Here is a 21,621-nt window from a genome sequence, read left to right on the forward strand (position 1 = left end):
TTTCACGTGATACTAAACTCAATAATATATGAAACGATTGTATATCATTTTTATTTTGTATACAAGAACCGTATACAAAAGTTGGAAAGCGGTCGTTCGACAGATCGTGGTGGGTTTAGCGTTGACAAATAAATCGGGATCTTTTATTCATTGTTCGAAATTCCATTTAGATTAGAATTTCCAGATGCGGTTTACCGAGTTCCCCGATTAGAATTCTCGAGTGAATTATCATGAAAATAGGAAATCTTTTCTCCTTAACACAGTTTTCACTGTTTTTCTTTCGAGTACATTATGTACCGCGCATGCCAGCCGCTCGTTTCGCAATGCCGATGCGCGTTATCTCTCGTTGTAGATTATCATCGGCGAAGATTAGATACGAGTGCGTGCTGCGTTCCCCGAACGTTCTTGTAAAATTAATTCCTATAATAATCACGCGATTACTCGCTGGTAACGAGCATAAAAAGGCGTGTTTTTTTTCCGCCCTCGACGATTCTCTCCGGCCGCGGGGCAAAATGAATTTCTCTCCGTTTCGTTTGTAACCGTTTCTCGATTCCCGATCCGATTATCGCGCCTGGTGCTCGAATATGTGGATCAGAATTTCAATCAACGCTAGCTGCGAACTGGTAGAAAGCAAATCGCCTCGGAAGAACGAGGCGTTTTAGGCTCGCTTCGTGCAGTTAGCAGAAATTTTAAATAATTTCACTTCGAGAAGCGTTCAGGAATAAAGACACGAATCGGTTTTATTGTAGGAATGCAGAGCATTGCTAGGTGATCGTGAGATAAGGAGCATAGAATTATTACATGTAATAGTACGATAAATCACTCTGATTATAGTTTATTACCGTTACATGTAATCAATCATTTTATACAGGACACTTTTAGACTTTAGTGATATATACGACTGTAACCAACGCAACGTTAACGAACGATTAACTCTAATTTAAAAACCGCAGCGTGCATTCTTCGAAGCACTTTAACGCAACTCGTTCGAAAGCGATCCTTGCATCTCAAGCAGTCGCTCGATCTCCTTTCGCACCCACCGCTCGTCGTTCACACCCAACGCACGAAAAGTTCATTCACCTAAACATACAATGATATCGTCTACTTTTCCCAGACACCGCGCGCCAAACTATTGTTCTATACGTTTGCCGATGTGGAGCAGTCGATGAAACTGAATTCGACTCGGAAATTACAAAAGAAGCTGCGGTAATAGGTTCGCGATTCCACTTCCCAGTACAAAATACAAATCCTGACGTCTAGATTAGATTTTATGCATTTATGCGGTGCGCTAATATGGAAATGCAGCTGGAATATATACTCTATTAATAAATATCTTGCTTTGCATAAATGCACGTGCCCTTGGTTACGTTAAACACTTACAGTCGATCCCATAAATATTCGTACCTTATGTCCCTATTAAAGAAACGTGTCTAAATTAAATAGTAGGTTTGATGTTACTAAATAAATTTTTCATCATAAATATACGCGCGTGTCAAGTTCACTCCTGTACGTATTTACAATAAAATCTTTATTTGGAAACATAAAACTGACCATATCGTTTGGAAAAATGTCTTCAATGCACGTAGAGGATAAAATACTTATGGGACTGATTGTACTCGTTTGCATCATAAATGCATACAATTTTTAGAATCACGACATCCGAACGACAGAGCGATTTCTGCAACGACGGTTTCCCTTATTAAAAGAATTCAGGACGCAAAGGGTCGAAGGCGCCATCCGACTGCGATCGAAATTGCAACAACGGTGCAACTCGGTGTTGCATCGCGATGGAAACACTGTGACATAACGATTCACGGGGGAATCATGTTTCACATTTGCGTAAATCACGTTCTTCCTTGTTCCGAGGCTTTATTATCGTGAATCGTTAGGAACATCATCTCCTTGGATCTATGTTGGTCAGGGCTGGCTGCAGCTCGTCGACTTTTTACGCGTTTCCGAGGGTCGAGTAGACGCGCTTCGCTTATTTGTATAAATAGATGCGAAGTCGTGAATACCCGGTGCTCTCGTGACAGATTATATATTCCAGAATCGTTTTACGCACGACGGAACATCGAATCGTTTAATTAGTCCGTTGGTATCGCGAGAACCATCGAAAAAGAGCAGCGACGACATCCCGCTGTGCGTCGTTTAATATTCTCGTACCGCTCTTTCGATCGGGAATCTCTCTATTCCACGAATGCCATAGTTGCACGCATTGTAACGCGCGATAGCAGCGCGAGGATACACTCGTTGCGACTACAGCTCCTCGCTTCAAAGGAAAAGTCTTCCGTAGAAATGCGTAACGTTCACTGCGCAGAAGTTTCTCCTTGCGCGGTGCTACACCAGGCACGATGTCCTGGAAGGATGCTACAAGTCACAATTTCCTTCTTCTCTGCAACCGCTTCCTCTATTGCGCATTCCACGGCTATCCTCCATTCTTAACCACCTGGCCCCCTTATCCGCGGATCGGCGTACCTGCGTCGCTTCTTGTCCTCGGTCCTCTTTCTCGCGACGGGAAAAAATGCTCCCCCGATCCACGCAGTCCTCCGGGACGTGCACGTGCTTCGTGGACACGACTGGAAAGCAGGAATGCTCGACTCCGAATCAATCTTCTAGAAAGTCATTTCTAGTCATTTCTTGGGAAATTGGCGTGGATTTTGTACGCGACCGCGTGCGTTACGCCCTTACAGTCTATGCAAATGTAAACGAGATGTATGTTAAACGTATGCAGAGTGCAGTCAGAAGGAAATATTAATATCCTAGGTATATTTATGTTTTCCGTGTGCTCCAGTAGCGTGCGATAATAGTGTATGGAGTATTCATGGTTTTCCAACTCTCCTAGGTAGGTCCAATACTGAAGATGCCTTGGTTCAGGATGTGTTTTGAACCAGGGGACCTTCGGTATCGGAGCTGCCTAGCTCTAAACTAGCCTTGGTCCAGGATGTCCTTTGATGTAGGGGAACTTCAGTGTCGGAGCTTCAATGTCAGAGCTACCCAGCCCTGAAGATGCCTTGGTTCAGGATGTGTTTTGAACCAAGGGAGCTTCGGTATCGGAGCTACCTAACTCTAAAAATGCAACGTTTGCGAATCGTAGTAAACTTGTGGTAGGCAAAAAGCTGATATCAAACCCAGCAACCTTCTGTAAGCTATGAATACTACAAGCACCCTCGAAAGCTTGAAATCTAAAATAGTACATGGAATACTAGCAAAGAAAAATGTCTATCGTCTTCTGGATGATCGTCGGGCATCGGTGTTATCGTGAGCTATCGAACCGACCCGAGAACCTTGACGAGAGCGTTGTTTCTCGCCGGTTAGGTATGATATAAATAGGTCAACAGGAAATTGAGTACGGCCACGGTGATTCCCCCGACGTATCGCGAACGTTTCGTTTAAAAATAAACCCATCGCCGTGTTCGCCGACGTTCCGGAGGATCTTTGCGATTTGTGCCGTAGGTCAAACTCTTCCACGCTCGCGAACCGCGCCCAGATCTGTTCCTCTATCGTAGCTGGTATCGCCGTTGCGATTCGTGCCTAGGTCAATGTCTCCTACGCTCGCGAACTGCACCCAATTCCATTAATCTCGTCGTTATTGAGATCCGAGTCCTAAGCACTTTCAAACTGCACCCAGTTCCTTTATTGCGACGTTATTGTTCCAGGACAGGAATTCTCGCGTGATTTCGACGAGTATTTATACGGTAGTGCAAGTGCAATGTGCACCAAACAGTATCTGTTTAAAACACGTGACTCAAACTTCTTTTCAAAGTCACTCAATTATTAACAATCGGAGCTGCCTAGCTCTAAAGATGCCTCGGTTCAGGATGTCTTTTGAATTAGGGGAGCTTCACTATCGGAGCTGCCTAACTCTAAAGATGCCTTGTTTTAGTATGTCTTTTCAATTAGTGGATTTTACCACTCCTCTCTCTAGTTACAAAGATACAGTTGTACGTGTCTCAGTGTTAATTTCTTCCATGTATCAGGTTTTTTTTTTGTTATTCTAAAAAAGCCTGTTCCATCTACTACGTCCAACTCCGAGCAACTATTGCTAGACGCAAGACTTTCAGCGACCGCTGCGTTGCTGATTGAAATAAATTGAAGACCAATCGAGTACCGCGGTTTTCCTCGCGGAGTTAACGACGTTGCTCGAGGTCGCGTCCTTGGAATGTCATTACGCGCGAATCGACGCGAGGCAATTTACGCGAAAGTTGTTGTTCGGGTGAAAGTCACGAAAGTCGATCGGGAAGAAATTGAAAAAATCGCGAACGACGCGACGCAGGGTCAGTCCCGTTTCTGAATTCGGTCCCACGGATTCTTGGCACGCGCTCGATGCCGCGACGGCTCGCTGACGTTTTGGCGAACCGTTTCCCTCGATTTTCGAGCGAGGAATTCATCTTACTGGACGACTGTATCCGTTGCCAACCGGAGGGAACACAGTCCCCCGTCTTACGAGGCTTGTCGTTAAACAAATCACCTGTGTACACATTGTTGTATTCTTACGAGCCGACGATTTGTCTGGAATTCCAGTGCCACGGCTCGTTATCAATCGTCGTAATCGCCGTTGCGAGTCGAGGTAGAAACAGGTTTTCGATGGGTCGGCATTGAAATCGAGCGATCATCGTGCACTATTTATATCGAACAGTAAAAGTTCAAATGGCGTTAGCTAACCCTTGCGTAAGGGATTTTTACAGGCGAGTTCGTTACGATATTTCCTAACTTTAATACTATTAAAGTTTGATATATAACTATTTTAAGTAAAACAAAAAAAAATTATTCGAGTAGAAGAATATTTTTATCAGAAGAATCTCGGCGAAACTTTAATCTTCATATTTTGTTTGTTTAACACTGCTCGCGTTACGCTGTTAGCGTGTTGCTCGTCGCGGCACCGCTAACTCCAAGTAAAATATTCGTACTTATAATTCATGCCTGTGAGTCTATGAATACCACTGATAACAGAAAAAAGAAACCAAGTCATCCAGTGTAGCTGGTATCGCTAACAAGTACTCTAGGTCAGACTAAACTCGTCCGGTGGTTCAAGGTCGATTGGGACTAAAATTCCTCTGGCAAGGACTGCTATTTTCAAAACGTATTTGCCTATCAAATTCCGATATAAAAATTTGATAATTCTGGATCAACACGATACGACGCTACGACCATTACGATTATCTTCCAAGAGAGGCTCGAAGGCGCGCGAAATTAAATAGATTGCGAATTGATAATCCACGTGGATCGACGTTTGGAAAAGTACAGTGCCACGATGAATCGACATAACGCGATATCTGTCGCACTAAACGAGATCGTCTAAGTCGCTGAATCCTCCTCGTAAACGCGATTACATCATACTATTTGGAATAATGTCAAGCGCCGGGTAATCGTCGATTCACTCGTCGTGGCCTGTGTCGCAATTATCAAGAGCAAACGCTCTAGAAAACTCGAAGGCGGGATACCTCCGTACATCGATCCGTGTACTCTCGAAATTGATCATCAATGTGGAAGTAATGGCGTGACAGGCTCGCGTGGACAGGTTGCAAGACGTATTTTTCTTTTCTTTCAACGATGAAAAAAGAAAGGGGAGGTATACGCTATGCACGGGAGTGAGGCGTTCGTTTCAGGTAACTCTGCGAAACGTAAAAGAAGGAACTGTAACAGAGAACTGGTCTCCTTGTCCTTCGCGAACAACCGAGTCGTTAATCATATTTACGTCGTGTTCGTGTCCTGACGATGATGCGGCTTCATCGTGACGATAAATCACGACATATTTTCCCATCCTCCCGTCCAGAGTTTTATCCTCGTTCAACCTTCGCGTTCCTCCGCCGCATTTCTGGCCTCTTTTCCTTCTAGACGCGGATACTTGCACGACATTTTTCAAATTGTATCAAATTGTTTCAAATTGTTCGGTCTATGAATTATATAATATAATGGAAATTTGAAATGTTTGCTAATATTTAGTTTTTATCTAAACGATAACTCTGGTCATCTTCGATCGAGGGGTTGCTTTTGACAAGTCGTCGAGATCGAAGATTCTAGCAAGTGGCGTCTCTCGATCGAGATCTCGACGGTGACTCTCTGAAATTGAACGATAAAACCGAGGCTGCTCGGCTAGAGAAAAAGGAAAAAGAATCGCGACATTCACGCGGGGGAAGTGAAATGCGAAGACGCGGCGGATCTATTTTTGCGACTCGTTCGAGTTCGATCCTTGTCCCTTGCTAGTTTCTCGCGCGATGAATCTGAAATTTCGAATCAAGCCGCCTCGATGGAGGTTCGTTTGAACAGATAAGAAATCAATCGCATCCATTCTGCGAAGTAGAAAGACCTACGCGACGGTGTATCGGGTCAGATATCGTAGTCAGACATTATAGTCAGACGTCTTCGTTCTACTTCCTAGCGCCGTATTCCCCTTAACCCTTAGAAGTTTGATTTTCCAAACCAAAAACAAAATATCAATTATTTGAACAATTTTGTCGTTTACTTTTTTAACTTTTGTTCAAAAGAACATTATGCAGTGGTAACATACATACAGGAAAATATTAAAAATAAACCAATTGCAAGTGTACAATTCGATTTAATCCTTACCGATGAATCAAAAATAATGAAATCATCTGGTCTCAAAGTCGACGACACTCGCTCCCATAATCGAGAGAATGACTCAGTTTTCCAGGAAAAGCCTTCGAGATTACCGATTCGCTATCAGCAGGAAATGACCGTCGCGACGATTTTTATATAAATCATTCAGTCATTGAATGAACGCGTACCTCGAAAATAAATGTCTCGGGAACTGTCCACAGACGTGTCGCAATATTCTTTGGAAGCATTCCGTAAACGAGCATCGCGAAACTCGTGTTGTGGTACGTCGACGACGCCCCTCGCGAGTCCGACGTCCTCGCGACGCCGTTCGCGTTAATGATGTAGCAGAAGTCTGCGTGCAATTAAAAGCGGTTACGAGATTCGGTAATTTCGAGGTAAACTCGAGTTCCGTTTTCTTTGCATGGCCATTACAAAAGACCCGGTTCAATTAAACTTGTCTGACTGGATCTTAGATTGCGGAAGATAGAGCGAGTAAAAGTTCGAACTGACTTTTTCCTGGCACGAAGCAATACTTCGAGTTGGGAACTAGCGTGTCCACTGAGTTCATTCCACGAAACGTTGCGATGTATATTCATTTGGAATAGATCGGTTTTCGTGGTGCTTTCATCTTTTTTTGTTGTCTTACAAACTAGAAAAATCGTTCGATTTCACGTTTCAAGATAACGTACTTGGAGTGGACGGGAATGGGAACTAGTACGATGACAATTGCAAAAACGGCTAATGAACGACTCTGACGTAACCGGTGATAATCCTTTTTGTTTGAGCGTGACATTTGACGGATAAGGCTAAATACGTTATACGTGTTACTGAAAATTGCGAATTAGCGTTGATTCGCGGATCCGTGTCAACGGGACACATAACAGTGCTCTATTGCACGAGGAAACGTATAAGAATATTTTATATAAAATTTTGTTGCATCGTTCTAGAAGAATTTCTTAAATTTTAATTTTTATGGAACGACACTTTAATACTACCTAAAACGGCACTTCTCGTTATTTCCTTGGAAGTTTTCAAGGAAGAATGATTGCTCGCGTTACGTAGCTGCGATGCACTTGTTCGCTTTGAACAATCTTTCGATGTTTTACGAAGAGTATCTCCTTGAAACGAATCGCTCTTATCTTGACGACTGTTTGAGTACAGCTTACGACGAGGACTTCGCTAGCTACATTTTTCAATTTGCATCAAGTTACACGTGAGCCCGAACACTATGTAATTTCGAATGAAAAATATTCTTTGTACGTATTTTTAGTTAACGTTTAACAAGTGGTACGCTTACTATATTCAACTTCTATTTAACGCGCAGTTTAACATATCGATAGCGTGTGCTTTCTTTCTATTTCCTTAATGTAAATTCTTCCAAGGAGGACTAAAAAATCGAAGGATCCTATCTGCAGTTGGCCGTCGAAGCTCTCATTCAATTTAAATTTAATGCTTCCACGAGCGTATGCTCGATCACATCTTTGAATTAATTTACATATCTTGCTCGTTAAACATCTTGATTGCAAGCGTTCCGATACTTTCACGACACGCAGTATAATACCATCGTCGACGTTTACGTTCCCATGTATCACCGATGCACTCCGAAGCATTCGTATTAGTAACAAATACGCGTGATTTGATTGATTTACTCTCGGTATATTAAAAGCGTGAAGCAAGTTACGTTTGGAAATACGATAATATGGTACGTGTTACATAAACACCTAAAATGAACAACTAAAAAATGAATTCGTTGTTGCTCGTGATTTTTAAAGAAAGTTCCAAAAATTAGCGTAGACAGCAGAGTAACCGTTTTACGTTCGTGTTTGAAGCGCAACGTAATCTGCCATCGTGCATCGACGCTGCAGATTACGATTGTTTATCGCAAATCTTGGCTTTTATTCGAAGCGAAAGAATTCCAGCGATTTTAATCGAGAAATCTACACGGATTCCATTCGCTGACGCTTCCTCGGCGGCCCGTTCTCGCGCCTCGAATTTAATGGGCCCTCAGGTGTTTTCGTAACCATACATTGTGCAAATCCGCGTGGCACGCGACCGGCGAGGGGATGCTTTCCTTATTTCTAATTCCGTCGAGGCGAAAATAACGCGAAATCGGCTGAAACGCCTCCTCGCGTCTTCGCGCGAAACTTATCAGAATTTTACGTAACTCCGCCAATTACTCGGCCCCGATTCGTTGGAATGTTTATCGTGGAACGATCCTAGAACCTTCGCGATTTCCAAGAGTCTCTATCGGACCTTTCGATCGACCGGGAGCCTCTCGATGGGCGAAATCAGCAGGAAAAGTATCGCGTTTACCAGAGTTGCGCATCGTCGAAGTACATTTTCGAAGAAGATAATAATATTGTTCTAACGTCCGAGATTTCTAGTGAGAAATCAACGTCAGAAACGAACTCTTTGCTGCACGATTTCTTCTGTCAGACATTAAACGCGAGGAAAGCTAGGATTTCGTTTAATGTCTTAGACGAAAGTATCCCGAGGGGTTGATTGGAAAGGGGAAATTTTATTTTTAATCGTGACTCGAGGAATCTGCCGCAGTCGATTGGTTTTCTGTCGATAAGAGGACGAATCTGGGACGAAGACATCGAAGTAACCGCACTTCCCCCCCCTTCGTAATGCATTATCGGTATAAATCACGTCCTCGCGGCGCGCATCGGGTCGCATGGAACGCAATTATTATCATGACGGTAATTTCTACGTTTATGCTCGCGGAACGGCCGGTGAAAATGCAGTAAATTATCGGTAACGTCCCGCTTGATGACAGCCCGCGTTATTGCAGACATGGCGTGCGGAAACCGAGCGGGTATCGAAATAAGGTCGTTTCACCGCGGACGTCTCCGTTCCCCCTTTCGCTTCCACCTGATTTTCCTCGCTGGTTTTTTTTTCTTTTGCTTGCTTCGTACATTTGTCTCCCGTTTAAACGCGATTTAGACGTTGACTACCGTGTAATCGGACTATTCGCGTCGGATTCCTCGGAAAGAGAGGAAAATTCAGTTTCGTAATCGCTTGATGGATGGCAGATTGTCTCGGGGCGATAATTGTAGGTAGCGTTTACGTGAAGCAGAACGTACTGGACGTGTCACGAGCTGTGAAATGAAAGTAACTTCTTTAAATACGAGGAGCATTAATTTAAAGTAATTCGATCGATCGTTTCGTATGTAGAATGAAAGTAACTTCTTTAAATACGAGGAGCATTAATTTAAAGTAATTCGACCGATCGTTTCGTATGTAGAATGCCACATGGAGATAAATGAAACGAAGTTGACACGAAATTTAATAAAAATTCTTGTTTTAATAAGTGTTCGTATATTTTTGACACGCTATAATAACCAACCTTTTACCTATAGCAACGTTAATTCTTTCCATGTGGAGATGCAAATAGGTGTCCAGAGGTTTTTTCTGGCACGTCGTAGTATAATTTTTCGTGAAAAACTGTTTTCAGACACTGAAACCAGAAAAGTCCAAGTGTTCGTATAATGTTGATACGCAGCGTGTTGGTTCTCTTAGGAAAATGATACAAATACTTTCCTGCGATGTTCATGATCCAGTAGAGAATTAACTACACGTGAAAGTACGCGGCCTTAAGAGGAATTCGTGACACGCGGCCATCAAAAAGTTTCCCCCGCGTCTGGTGTAACACCTTATCGGGCGCATGCGCCGCGGCTCGAGAGCAAAGGACCTTCTAAAGGCCGTGATCGTTGATCCAGGCGAACGAACGATCTCTCTCGGAAGCTCCTCGACCGCAGGATAGAAACGACGAAGACGACGACCTTGCCTGTGACTCAAGAAGCTCCGCCGCGAGCATTTCCTTCCTGCGGCGAAATAAAGAATGCTCGAAGCAAACGAGAAAGCCGGTCACGCCGCGTTGGCCATGGAGTACGAACACTCTCTAATGAGCCTCTGTTACGGGCTTCTCGTTCCTCGCTCATTTTCGTTGTACGACCGATTCATTACCAGCCACGAGATATACGGGCCGGCCCGTTCCGTGGTTCGCTCATTCCTGATACGAACGCGGTCGGGAATCCTCTCTCTTTCCACGAGATCCCGCGCGAAACGCCGGAAGTCCGCGGGAATCCAGACCAAAACCCTCCACTCTCGAAAAGAGACACTCGTTTATTCGTAAATTAATATTAGACGCATCGAGATCCGGCCCTCGATTCGCTGCGTGTCGTTTATCTTCTCGTTTCGAAAGGGGCAATTAAATTGTCAGCCTCGAGAGCTTCCTTCGCTTCGTATCTGGAAAGTTAATTTCGTCGGACCTCGCGTGAAAGGTATTTTGGAATTCGGAGAGGTAAAGATAATTACTTAAAAAGAGTGCTCCAGATTGGGAAAGAGCCTCGTTTATGGTAAAATCCTTATCGATCGTTTTCGGGGGCAACAAACCATAATACCTCCTCAACTGTTGTAAACATGTAGCATACATTTCGAAAGTTTTAATGATCGCCCGATTACCACTGGAAGAGGAGGTTGCTCGACGCGCAGGATCGCTGGATCCTAGACTCGCTCGAGCAAGGCAACCGCGATGAATTGGAAAGTGACGGAATATTTTCCCGTTGCCCCACAAAACGACCGACGGGATCGTAACTTCGATTCGATTCGGTGAAAGATACTCTTGGATTAGTTAATAGTTTCGCAACGATCCTTATCGCGGATCATCGATTCGTTTACTAGATCGCGTCTTAATATTCATAGCTGAGCTCGTCAAAGTTACAATTCGATCGAATTAACCAACGATTATCCATCGACCAGGTTTTATCTTGTTTCTACTTTGAACTTTACTTCTTCGCAGCGATCTTCGAATTTTTTCGTTGCGTGAAAGTTGATAATTTCTTGCAAAAGGTCACCTGCAGGAAAGAAGCTAACAATAGCCCCGAAGGTGGGTAGAATATTTACGCGGGGATGACTTCACACGTAATTTTAAACGTTTTTTTTCTGTTCAACCTAATGACTCATTTCCCCATCACTGCTTGACTTTGTTATACTTAAACTGCACGCCGATAGAAACGCACGTGGGCGTCTTTTCTAGCGTAATGTCGTCGACTGGGAACCCAAGTAAAATCAGAGGCTCGTACATAAGGTCACGATTGACGAAATATCTCGTACGAAATCAGTCGAATAGGTTAACAGTTTCGCGAGTCGGGTTTTCAAGTGCTAAGCGGTGGACTCGGATAAAACCTTGGCGGGTTTAAAAGAATCGAACGTGGCGAGATTAGAGTGCCTTGGGCACCGAATATAGGTTACTGGATCCTGTACAAACTAGTTAGGATTCTCGTTTAAAAAAGGTTCGAGCGCGTAGGCGTCGAAAACATGAAGCACTTTTAAAACTTAGCACTCGCATGGAAGTACCTGTAGACCGGATCTAAATAACGCATAGACGAACAAAATGCTTGCGAGAATCAATTCCATTTGTTGTTTGCATAGAATGGCCCGAAAGACATTCGAGAAATATTTAACAACCTCTTAACAACCCTGAAGAATGATCAGCCTACTCGTGAAATCAATTTCAAGTTAACGTGCATTTAAAAACATAATCTTCCGAGATGGGTTGACCCACATGCTACTTCTTTGAAAGGTGCAATAACGGATGATCCTTTTCATTACCACTCTCAAGGCTGCGCGGATTATGCACATCGACAATGGTCATTTAGAAAATAAACTTCTCGACGCAGAAGTGTGTTAACGACTATCCTAGTCGCGATTCCGATCGGCTGCATTCGCAAACGTAGTGTCTATCGTCGCGGTTGCCGATTGATCTTCAGAGAAATCTTCATCGATCACGTATACCTCGCGATTTCTCGACCGCAAGCTGTGAATGCGTTTCTGTCCGCGCATGGAAATTAATTGCCAAAAAGAAAAACCCAAGCAAGACGTTATTTTGATAAATAAGAAACACGTTTCGAATCATTTTACTGGAATTCTTCTTGAGTTTCTTTCGATCGCGGCACATCGTTCAGCAGGGGGCTTTTACTTCTGATTGGTTGTAAAAAAAGCGAGCAGAAAGAGAAACAGCTGGCCAGTATACTCCGACGCGTGGCAATTTATTCGCCCGATCGACGCGATAGGCGAAGTGTCCGTTCGAGTGAAAAAGGAAATGGCGTTCAAAATTCGAAATGTCCCGTGACACTCGATTAATCCGGGTGGTTAACGATGCTCGAGGCCTGGACGAGGGTGGAGGCGGAGGCGGGTGCACGTCGGGAAATCGTGTTTTTCATTTGCTTCGGTGCTAAGCGACATGCAGATCGCTGCGGGCCTGGTTTCACCGCAAAAGTATGCGAAGTCGTCTTGGAAAACCGGTCGCGTGTTTTGCAGCTTGCGCGAATTTCGAGCTGGCGCGCGCAAAAGCGAAAACGGTTCGCGTGTATCGTGAGATCGAGCGAGAAAACCTGTCGATCGATCCTGTTCGTTTCGCGCTTCACGGTGAATCGTGAGAGGATTTCGATCAAAATCGATTAAATACCTCTATTTACTTGCTTGCTTTGTACTTGTATTCGTATTAGCTCCATTTTTTAGTTACAGCACTGGCGCGTTGAACGACGAGAAATTAGAAAAATAACGCGTCGAATAATATAACGAAGCGAATTCGTATCACTTTTCCCGAAAGAACGTAATAAAATACAAACAAACAATAACTTTCGAGTCGATTTATCGATGAGCAACGTTTCACTCTTCATAAAAGCATCGCGCGCTCCATATCTAGCGATTAGGTTTCCCGCTTCTTTTGTCTGTTCCATGACTTGTATCGTGCCATGACCTTTTTGTTCGGAGTCAGGATAGATGCGGGCACTTGCTTCGTTTCCGGAAAAAAAAATCACTCGTGCCACTTTTTCAGCCAGCTTGACACTTTAACGAATGGATTAGTGAAAGCTCAATAAACATAGCGGAGCGGAGCAAACACTAACCCGCATAACATTAAATCGTATTACCGTCAGTGCCGCAATGGAGCGAGAACTGGTTGCAGCATTATTCTTACGTCGTGACACGTATTTGCGTCAAGTTCGCTGCCGTGAATATAAAACGCACGGTATGAATTACAAGTTGCGTCTGGTAAACCATTAAGATGCCCGAACGTCTCACTTAATGTATGTTAAACTGAAAGACCGTCGAGCGGGGTGTAATTAAATAAATCCAGAAGCCATCTCCTCGATAATCGGCGAGTGATTGATGGAAACTACTCCGGACAAACGCTTCGAGAGTGTTTATCGCCGACGTTTGATTCGTCAGGAAATTAGTTTCAGATAATACGTTACGATATAATTTTGAAAAATTCATTTTTTTTTTTAAACGTATCCACTGGATCGTTGGAAATAGGAATTCATGACTGCCCGGTACATCTACGTGCGATAGTTGAATGAAATTCACGAGGAAAGAGGTCGTCGATGCTGAATGGGGTGGGTTCGAGTGAATGCTAGATTCAGAAAAATGGAGCTAGAGCACCCACGCTTCGAGGAACTCTGGTTCGCAGTTAGAGCAATTTCTTTAACGACGTTGCTTTTACTGTGAGCTTTCCTTACGTTCGCAATTAGTAGCACCGAGTCGGGTAATTACACGTCGACACTTGCATCGTCCGTCTTATTTTATCTGTTACGTTCAGCCCTGGAAGAAAGGATACGGCGACTAATTACTTTTCAGCGGCAGATGCGCGCGGTATACTAATTTGTACTGCGACGCAGACGTTCGAGCTCGACGGTGTAAACACGTAATTGCTGCTGTCAAATCACGGCCCGGTTCGCGGTTTTCTCAATCAATCAGCTTCTCGAGGACGAGTCCTCGTTAACGGGTTTCTCCGATTCCATACGGAGCACGAATGGTCATAGTTGGATCCTAAAAAATAGTAGTGTTCCTATCGTATTGTAAACTGGGTCATTTCTGTGCCACGCATACTCTGAAGACCAGACGACGACCGTGTCGAACCTTGGAAGAAAGGTAGCGTAATTACAGAAAAAAGTGACACGTTTATTCGTGTAGAAGTACCCCAAGAAATCATGCAGAATGTGTATCACGCAATTTCTCCGTGTAGTCCTCTCGATAATTCAGCAAAACCTAGCAGCGAACGACGTGTCGAGCGAAGTCAATTAAAATATCTCGATGATTCATGCGCGGAGAGGACTGCAGACTCAGCGGAGACGATTAAGCTCGCACGGCGAAAGGGGATCGAACGTTTCACGCGGTGAAACCTTTTTTTTTTCCGTGAAAAAGTGATCGAAAAATATTAATATAGAAACTCGTTGGGAGAAAGTATGTACGGGTATCGCGAGAGGCGAGAAAGAAATTTATCGCGACGTCCCGGGGTTCGGTAGTCGGAGAAATCCTCGGACTCGTCGTCTCTTAGTCCTGAAATATGGCCAGTCATTTCCTTTGATTTGCCGCGAACGAGCTCTGGATAACCGTGGCGTGCGCTTGTCGTCGCGCGATTCGGTAAATTGCACCGCGTCGCGATTTTGCGATTTCTGCGAAGGTTCTTTCGCCGCTTATACGCACTTTCGCTGAGCGCCGTCATCGGACGGGGGAAAAAATAACTCTGAACTTGTAAAGCCTTTCAAGGTATGGCCTTCGAGCCACGCTCTTAATTGGTAAATCGCTTTTAATGGAATCGCTGCTTTCTACGAACGGACCGGAACTAACTCGTCACGGTGATTTTCATGCGTCTTTCGGGATCGTTTTCGCTGTCGCTAGTTTCGCGTAACTCGATCGTCGTGAAGTCTGTTTTCCGTGCATTTTTTTCATATTGCCCACGCTTCAGATGGAACGCGTAAATTTTAACGAATCGGACTTCATCGAGAAAATGAATCGAAAGAGAATAATCTTTCGCGAGGCTTCCGAATCCTTACAGATGTAATAAGACTTAAAAAAATACTAGGAAGAGATTAAAGGGTCGATGATACGACCCGCGTCTTATCTTACTCGTATCTTTACAATTATCGAGTTGTCGCGCCTAGTATTTTACACGTAGCGGCGGAGTGTAATACTTGTAATTTGTAATTCTACCAAAGTAGGTCACGATTGGAGAGGGACAGGTTGAATCTCTCGCGACTCTTCGAGGGTTGTAGTGAAAATTTGACGCGGAAACTTGGCGGGTTCTCTGAAATTGGCTGCAAACGCGATTCAATTATTTACATCAAATTCAATATTACATCAAAAAGGATGGTTGCACAATTTCCGAGCCAAGTTCAAGGCGACGATGCAAATCAATCGTTGAGCCACCGATCGCCGTAATGGATGTCTCAGTCACGTGTGTTTACAGAAGATTTTTTTTTCAGAAGATCATCGAAAGAGTGCGTTATAAAAATATCGGGATGCGAAAACAGTCTCGCGTCGCAGCGAACCTTCTCGTTAAGTGGCGGAGAATCTCTGCCTGCGTGAACGCACCTCGCAATTGACTCGTTGAAAGCACGTTGCACGAGTCGCTGCGTAAACTTTGAACTCTCAAAGGTCCCCTCCACTCGCGGTTTTAATTGCCGCGTGGACTTTAATTATGATGTCGTATCGCTCGAACGACTGCGAACTCGAGCACCTGCGACTTCCTTCGTTGCGGCGTTCGATGCCTGCACGGTCTGGATGTCGATGGATCCTTGTCCTTTCTGAAAGAGCTGCAGACTGGCAAGGATGACGAACGAACGATGATTCCTTTATTTTTGTGCATTAACGTTTGTTATCGTTTTCAGTTGCCAATTAGAGCTACTGCTAGAGCTACTGCTTCGGAGTGGTTAAATGTCTCGCGAGGGGATGAAGCTATCGACAAATGTTTAAAAAAAAATATGGTACGAAGGGGATGAGAGCATGCTAGATAGAATAAATAGCGTTGCTTTAAGCGAGGAGATGAGATTGTATCGTCCTAAAAGTTCACATACTCTTAAGTGTTGTAAAATAGGTAATCTCTCCGATTTTACAATATTTTCAAACCTTTCTGACATAGTCATTATACCGCCACTGTAACATTTCTGTAGTTCTTACAAGCGAGAGCTTTCCTCAACGGTTGCGAATAGTTCCATATTCGTCACTTATCGTGTCCAATAAAATTCTGCACATCTCCGAGTCTCGCGGAAGGTCGACTGGCACTCGAAACATTTTTCGAAATTGATTCATTGGAACGGTGCTCGTTTACGGATGGAGGAAGCGATCGACGATGGGTGCGTGACTAAGGTTGGCTTACGCGTCGAAAGTATTTTTAATTCGCCCGATAATCCGACCAATTAAGACTTGTCAAAAAATAACTCGCGCTATATCGTCCATTTCTCATCCGCGAGTACTCGACCGCGGTTACAAATAGACGCGGATGACCTTTGCTAGCCTCTCGCTTTACAAGCTGCCGCTTTGAATAAAACTATTCTCGGGAAGCGTGTGTTTGCCCTTTAATTGGCTCGCCGACCTTAATTGCTCGGTGAATTTATCATCCTCCTCTTATCCGGCTGTACAGTTAGCGACGATCTTGTCGCGTCTCTTATTGAATCAGCCAGGACAATTAGCGCGATCAGCGCGAACTCGTTGCGATTTCTTTTATCCCGAAGGTAACGTCAAAGAAGACTATCGCTGGGTAGGCACTATCCCGAGAAAGCTTCGCTAATGGAAATCAGCTCAGTTCGACGGGACCATTTCAGACGGCTCGTCTCTTTCCGGAAGCCTTTGAATCTGCAAAATCTCCAACACATGCGACCACGCCCTAATTGGCCCATCGATTTTAATCGTCGTGCTCGCTTTACCTCCATCCTGGGGCTCGGCGAACCGAGCGAACGCATTTCGTCGTATTCCTTCATCCCTTCCGTCGCACTTTGCAAATTTATTATAGCAGAAGCCACGTTGAGTTGAATAGAAATTGACTCGAGGAAGTGGATTTTATTATTCGACTCGAGATCTTAATTAATTTAATTTAATCCAACTTTTACCGCGTACATTTTTCTCGAACTCTTGCACGGTGTCGGCATCTAAATTTAAGTAGCCCAAATTAAATACCGGTCGTGAACCACTCAGGCGAGATATGAGTTCTCGTAAAGGTGAACGACTACGAGAAGTAGTCTGCCCTGCTACCGTCGCAATGCACCCTAGCCTGTAAATTGGACAATCTAAAAAAATTCCTCTATGATAGTTACCACAGGAATAAGTAAATAAGTTTATTCGACGAGTGCTCCGTGTTCGCAAAGATTCCTCTTCTTGGCCCGTATCATAATTCCTCTTCGCGATACGTTCGCCGTTTTCTCTCGAATTCTCATGTTCTCGCTGTTCAAACCGTGCATAACAAAGTGGCTAGCAAGTCTTTCCCACCGCAGGAAATTTTAATAATTCTCCGTCTGCAGAGTTTCTGTGAAATCGATGCCCGAGACTTCGCGTGATTTCTCCGAGTTGTTGCAACTGCGAGGATCTCAACGGGGGAAGGAGTTAATTACGCGACATCTTTGTTCGTTCTCGAGCCTCGAAATATCGCGGTCTTTTCGCGAAGCGACGAAACTATGCCAAGTAGTTTTCACCCGACGCCTGAAAGCAGTCGTTCCTCGCCGAAGTTGCGAGGAAAGATCGCCGACTGCGAGGATGCCGAAATAATTAGCTGCGCCGATTCATTTAAATAATTCTCACTGTCTGCGCGCGCTCGGCGTTGCGTGTTCTCCAAGCGCTCGAGAGCCCATTGTTACCGGACGCGCAGAGAAAGCACACGGTGATTATTGTACCGCGAGTGATTAACGTTCCAGCTCGCTATTCCGCCGCGAACGTTGGACTTTTGAGCCATGTGAAACGAGATCCTGGTCCAGAGTTGGGAATTTCATTCGGAAGCTCTGGATTCGTGGGAATAAGAAGAAATACCTTCGGCGCGAAGGAGGTCAACTCCGTTAGCCGATGGTTCATTTGTTTTTGTTTCTGGGAATAAATGTGGAATTTTCATTCTTCCTTCCGAATACAATTTCCTCGAACAGAACAAGTCGGAGCATCGACGCAGAGTTAAATAAATTTGATCACGAACAAAGGATGAAAATTGCAGGGAAAGCAATCGAGACTTTCAAGGAACAAGCTGCGCAAATAAAGCAGCGTAAACACCATTGTCGCGTGTACCCAGATTCTCAGAAGACTAACGTTCGTGTTGGGAGTCCTTAGACCCGATAAAGTTGTAATCCTTCCGCTGAAATTCGCGATGTTTATGGATCGAATTAACGAAGCCTGAACAAACATAGCGGGTGGACACGTTGTTCAGCTGTATATTTAGCGAACTATGGAAGGATCGAATGCTATTCCTCTATTGATACAAGTTGAGTTTCCTTGATCGTAATCGTCCTTAAGCATTCTTAAATTTCGTAGGGAAATGTGCGAACGGTATCAGAGACTGGAGGGTCGGGAATGGGAAAGGATTAGGTAACCGTACACGTTAAAAAGCTCATCGACAAACGGCGATACGGAAGTGCGAAGAAAAAGTCGGGGTTTCCTCGGGGAAAGCTAGAAACTCGATACTCCGGGGAGTATCGATCCACCGTGTGATTCTGCTCGACTTAAAAACATTATACCGTGGGCAATGTTCGTTGATATTCGATTAAGGAGTCTTAACTACCCCGATCCCTTGAGAAACAGGTCAATTTTCGGAATGTTTCAATGTATCTCTATTCTTCTGGAATTCGGGACGACCAGATTCTCGTTAGCTCTTCTCGATATCGTTCAGACCTTCTTTTTTTTTTGTTATTTTTTCTAAAAACTCTCGATTCGCGGGCGCTCTGTTTACTCGATCAGCTCCGCGCGTATTCGTCATCGTTTGGCGGCGGCCCAACTAAGCCAGCCACTGCCAAGGAATCCTGGCCAGATTCCCTTTGGATATTCTCGACTTTTTAACCCGCGGAATTTCCTCCTCGCGACACCGTCGTCTTCGTTTTCCCCTCGATCGAATTTCTCGCCGCTTTCCCCGCCCTCCTCGCCGTGTCCCGGATTGCAGAAATGGGCAAAATCCAGATGGAACAGCAATAACTGGATTTCGCGTTGTTCTATGGCGCAGGAATAACCAGGACAGTTCTTTTAATCGTTCTATAGACTTCCGGTTTCGTTCTGCTACAAGAAGATGGCCTCCTGCCGCAGTCGATGATGTCTCCTCTGAAAATTGTGGCTGGAAGAATCGTTTTACCCGATTAATTCTAAAGAGTTCGATTTGATCCAATTTGCGGGCGAATTCTAATTCCGTTGGTAACGGTAAACGCTTCACGCCGTGGAAGGTACAACCTTGTTCCACGGTTACGGAAGCACGGCCACGCGAGAATTCGTAAAAGTGCGAAACGACGAGGAGAACACGACCCGTCCCGTTACGCCAGCAAATTAAAAATGGATTTCGCCGCGGATCCGACCTCCTACCTCGTCGAAACGAGTGGATTCGAAGATTCGGGGCTTCCGTGATCACCTGGGCTCGCATAATTGGCGGAGAGACCTCCCAGCACTCGAGACCTTTGGTTGACTGGGTCGAGTGGCTCCATCATGCTCTGCAATTTTTTTACTCAAACCGGTGATATCCTCTCGGTTACTCTGGACTATGGAAATATACAATTGGCAAAATGGTATTTAGAATTGTAGATCGGTGACTGCATCTATTAATAATCAGCATTTTGAAAGTCAACATTTTGTGGACTTTGTGCATATACGACGATTAATATCTCATGAATTAATATAAGTAATATAACATTGCCGTTTTATGTTAAACAAATGCACATATTCTGCATACGTTTCCATATTCACATCCTCGCTGATGAATATTAAATTCATCGTACACTACATCTGCAATCATGAATCGTAGAATCGTCTAATGAAAATACCCAATAAAGTCAGTCGATCAATTTGGGGCATCGCGTCGACTCGCCAGAATTCTTGAAGCCGAACTGGTTTAATTCGACCCTGACGAGGTCCAGTCGCAACACCGACGGGAACAATGGTCCCCAAATACCGTCAGGCATGATTTAGATTCGCGGTTCTCGAATAGAGACGGTTCAAGTTCCCTGGCGTGCGCCTCGTTTCATTAATAAGAGCCTTCTGACTCGTGTGAATCGCTCCGGCGTTCCCTCGAGCTGTGAAAACGTGGGCGTATTGATATCGGAACGCGCAGGATGATGTCTCGCGTCGTCGTTAAACGAGAACGGTTAATTACAGGCTAATCGGCGACGAGATCGTTTTCTCGTGCGCGGTGGAAACACTCGCGGCGATGGAAACGCGAGAAAGTGAAGTTCCGGTCGCGAAAACTCGATCGAGCTTGCGTTACGGTCCTTGTTGCTTTCAGGAAAGCTATCAATTATCCCCAGTGACAGAGTGACGATATCGCGAATTTTTGGTTTTGTTTCTTCGCTCGGTTTCTTCTCCAGACTTTCTAAAATGTATCGAACGCCCGTCCTGTTGATTCCACGGAACGCGGCGCGCCGATGATAAGAAATCAGCCCACTTAAGCTTCGATTTAACGGATTTAGAATTTAATTTATGGAATTGTACGGTCCTACTTTGGCAAAGATAGGGAAAGTTCTTATCTAAGTGGAAATTTTACGAGTTTCCAAATAGACAATTAGGGTTCTTACAAAATTTGAATTTAAATGGCTCGATTTTAATAAAAACACCAACGAATACGACGCATTTGCGAGCGTTTCATTGCATCCAGCGGCAACTTTCGACCCGCCTCGCGTATTTGATTCGTTAGAAAATCTGACCGTTCGAGCAACTTTCAAAAATCGACGAGCCTCGGAGCTATGTTTACCGCATTTTTCGCGTTTCGTAACAGCTAACGGGTAACCACGCGAGGTCCATCAGAAAGCGCTTAGACGGTCAGAAGTTCGTACGATAAAATATATAGCGGTTCGCGGCGCGTGCAGCGTGAAAAATGACGAGGAAATCGTTCTCAACATCTGTGTTCCTGGTTTCCAGGTTACTCACAAAGTGACGAGTCAGGTGATGGTCCTGAAGATGAACCAGCTGCCGGCGAACAGACCGAACATGCTGAAGGAGGTGCAGCTGATGAACAAGCTCAGCCATCCGAACATACTCAGGTGAGTCGAATCGAAATCCGGTTCACTTTTACGCCGGAGAAACTCAACGAGGGTGATCCACGGGGATCGC

At 44.5% G+C, this 21,621-nt stretch overlaps 1 protein-coding gene across 1 annotated transcript in view; it reads left to right on the forward strand.

Moving 5' to 3' along the window:
- LOC128872771 (uncharacterized) overlaps nucleotides 1-21,621 on the forward strand; it is a 41,863-nt gene that overhangs the window by 7,512 nt on the left and 12,730 nt on the right. Inside the window, exon 3 of the mRNA XM_054115788.1 lies at nucleotides 21,430-21,551. Within this exon, the coding sequence (XP_053971763.1) occupies nucleotides 21,430-21,551 (122 nt within the window). The remainder of the gene's footprint in view (nucleotides 1-21,429; nucleotides 21,552-21,621) is intronic.

This window comes from Hylaeus volcanicus, chromosome 2 (genome assembly GCF_026283585.1).
Source record: "Hylaeus volcanicus isolate JK05 chromosome 2, UHH_iyHylVolc1.0_haploid, whole genome shotgun sequence".
NCBI lineage: Eukaryota > Metazoa > Arthropoda > Insecta > Hymenoptera > Colletidae > Hylaeus > Hylaeus volcanicus.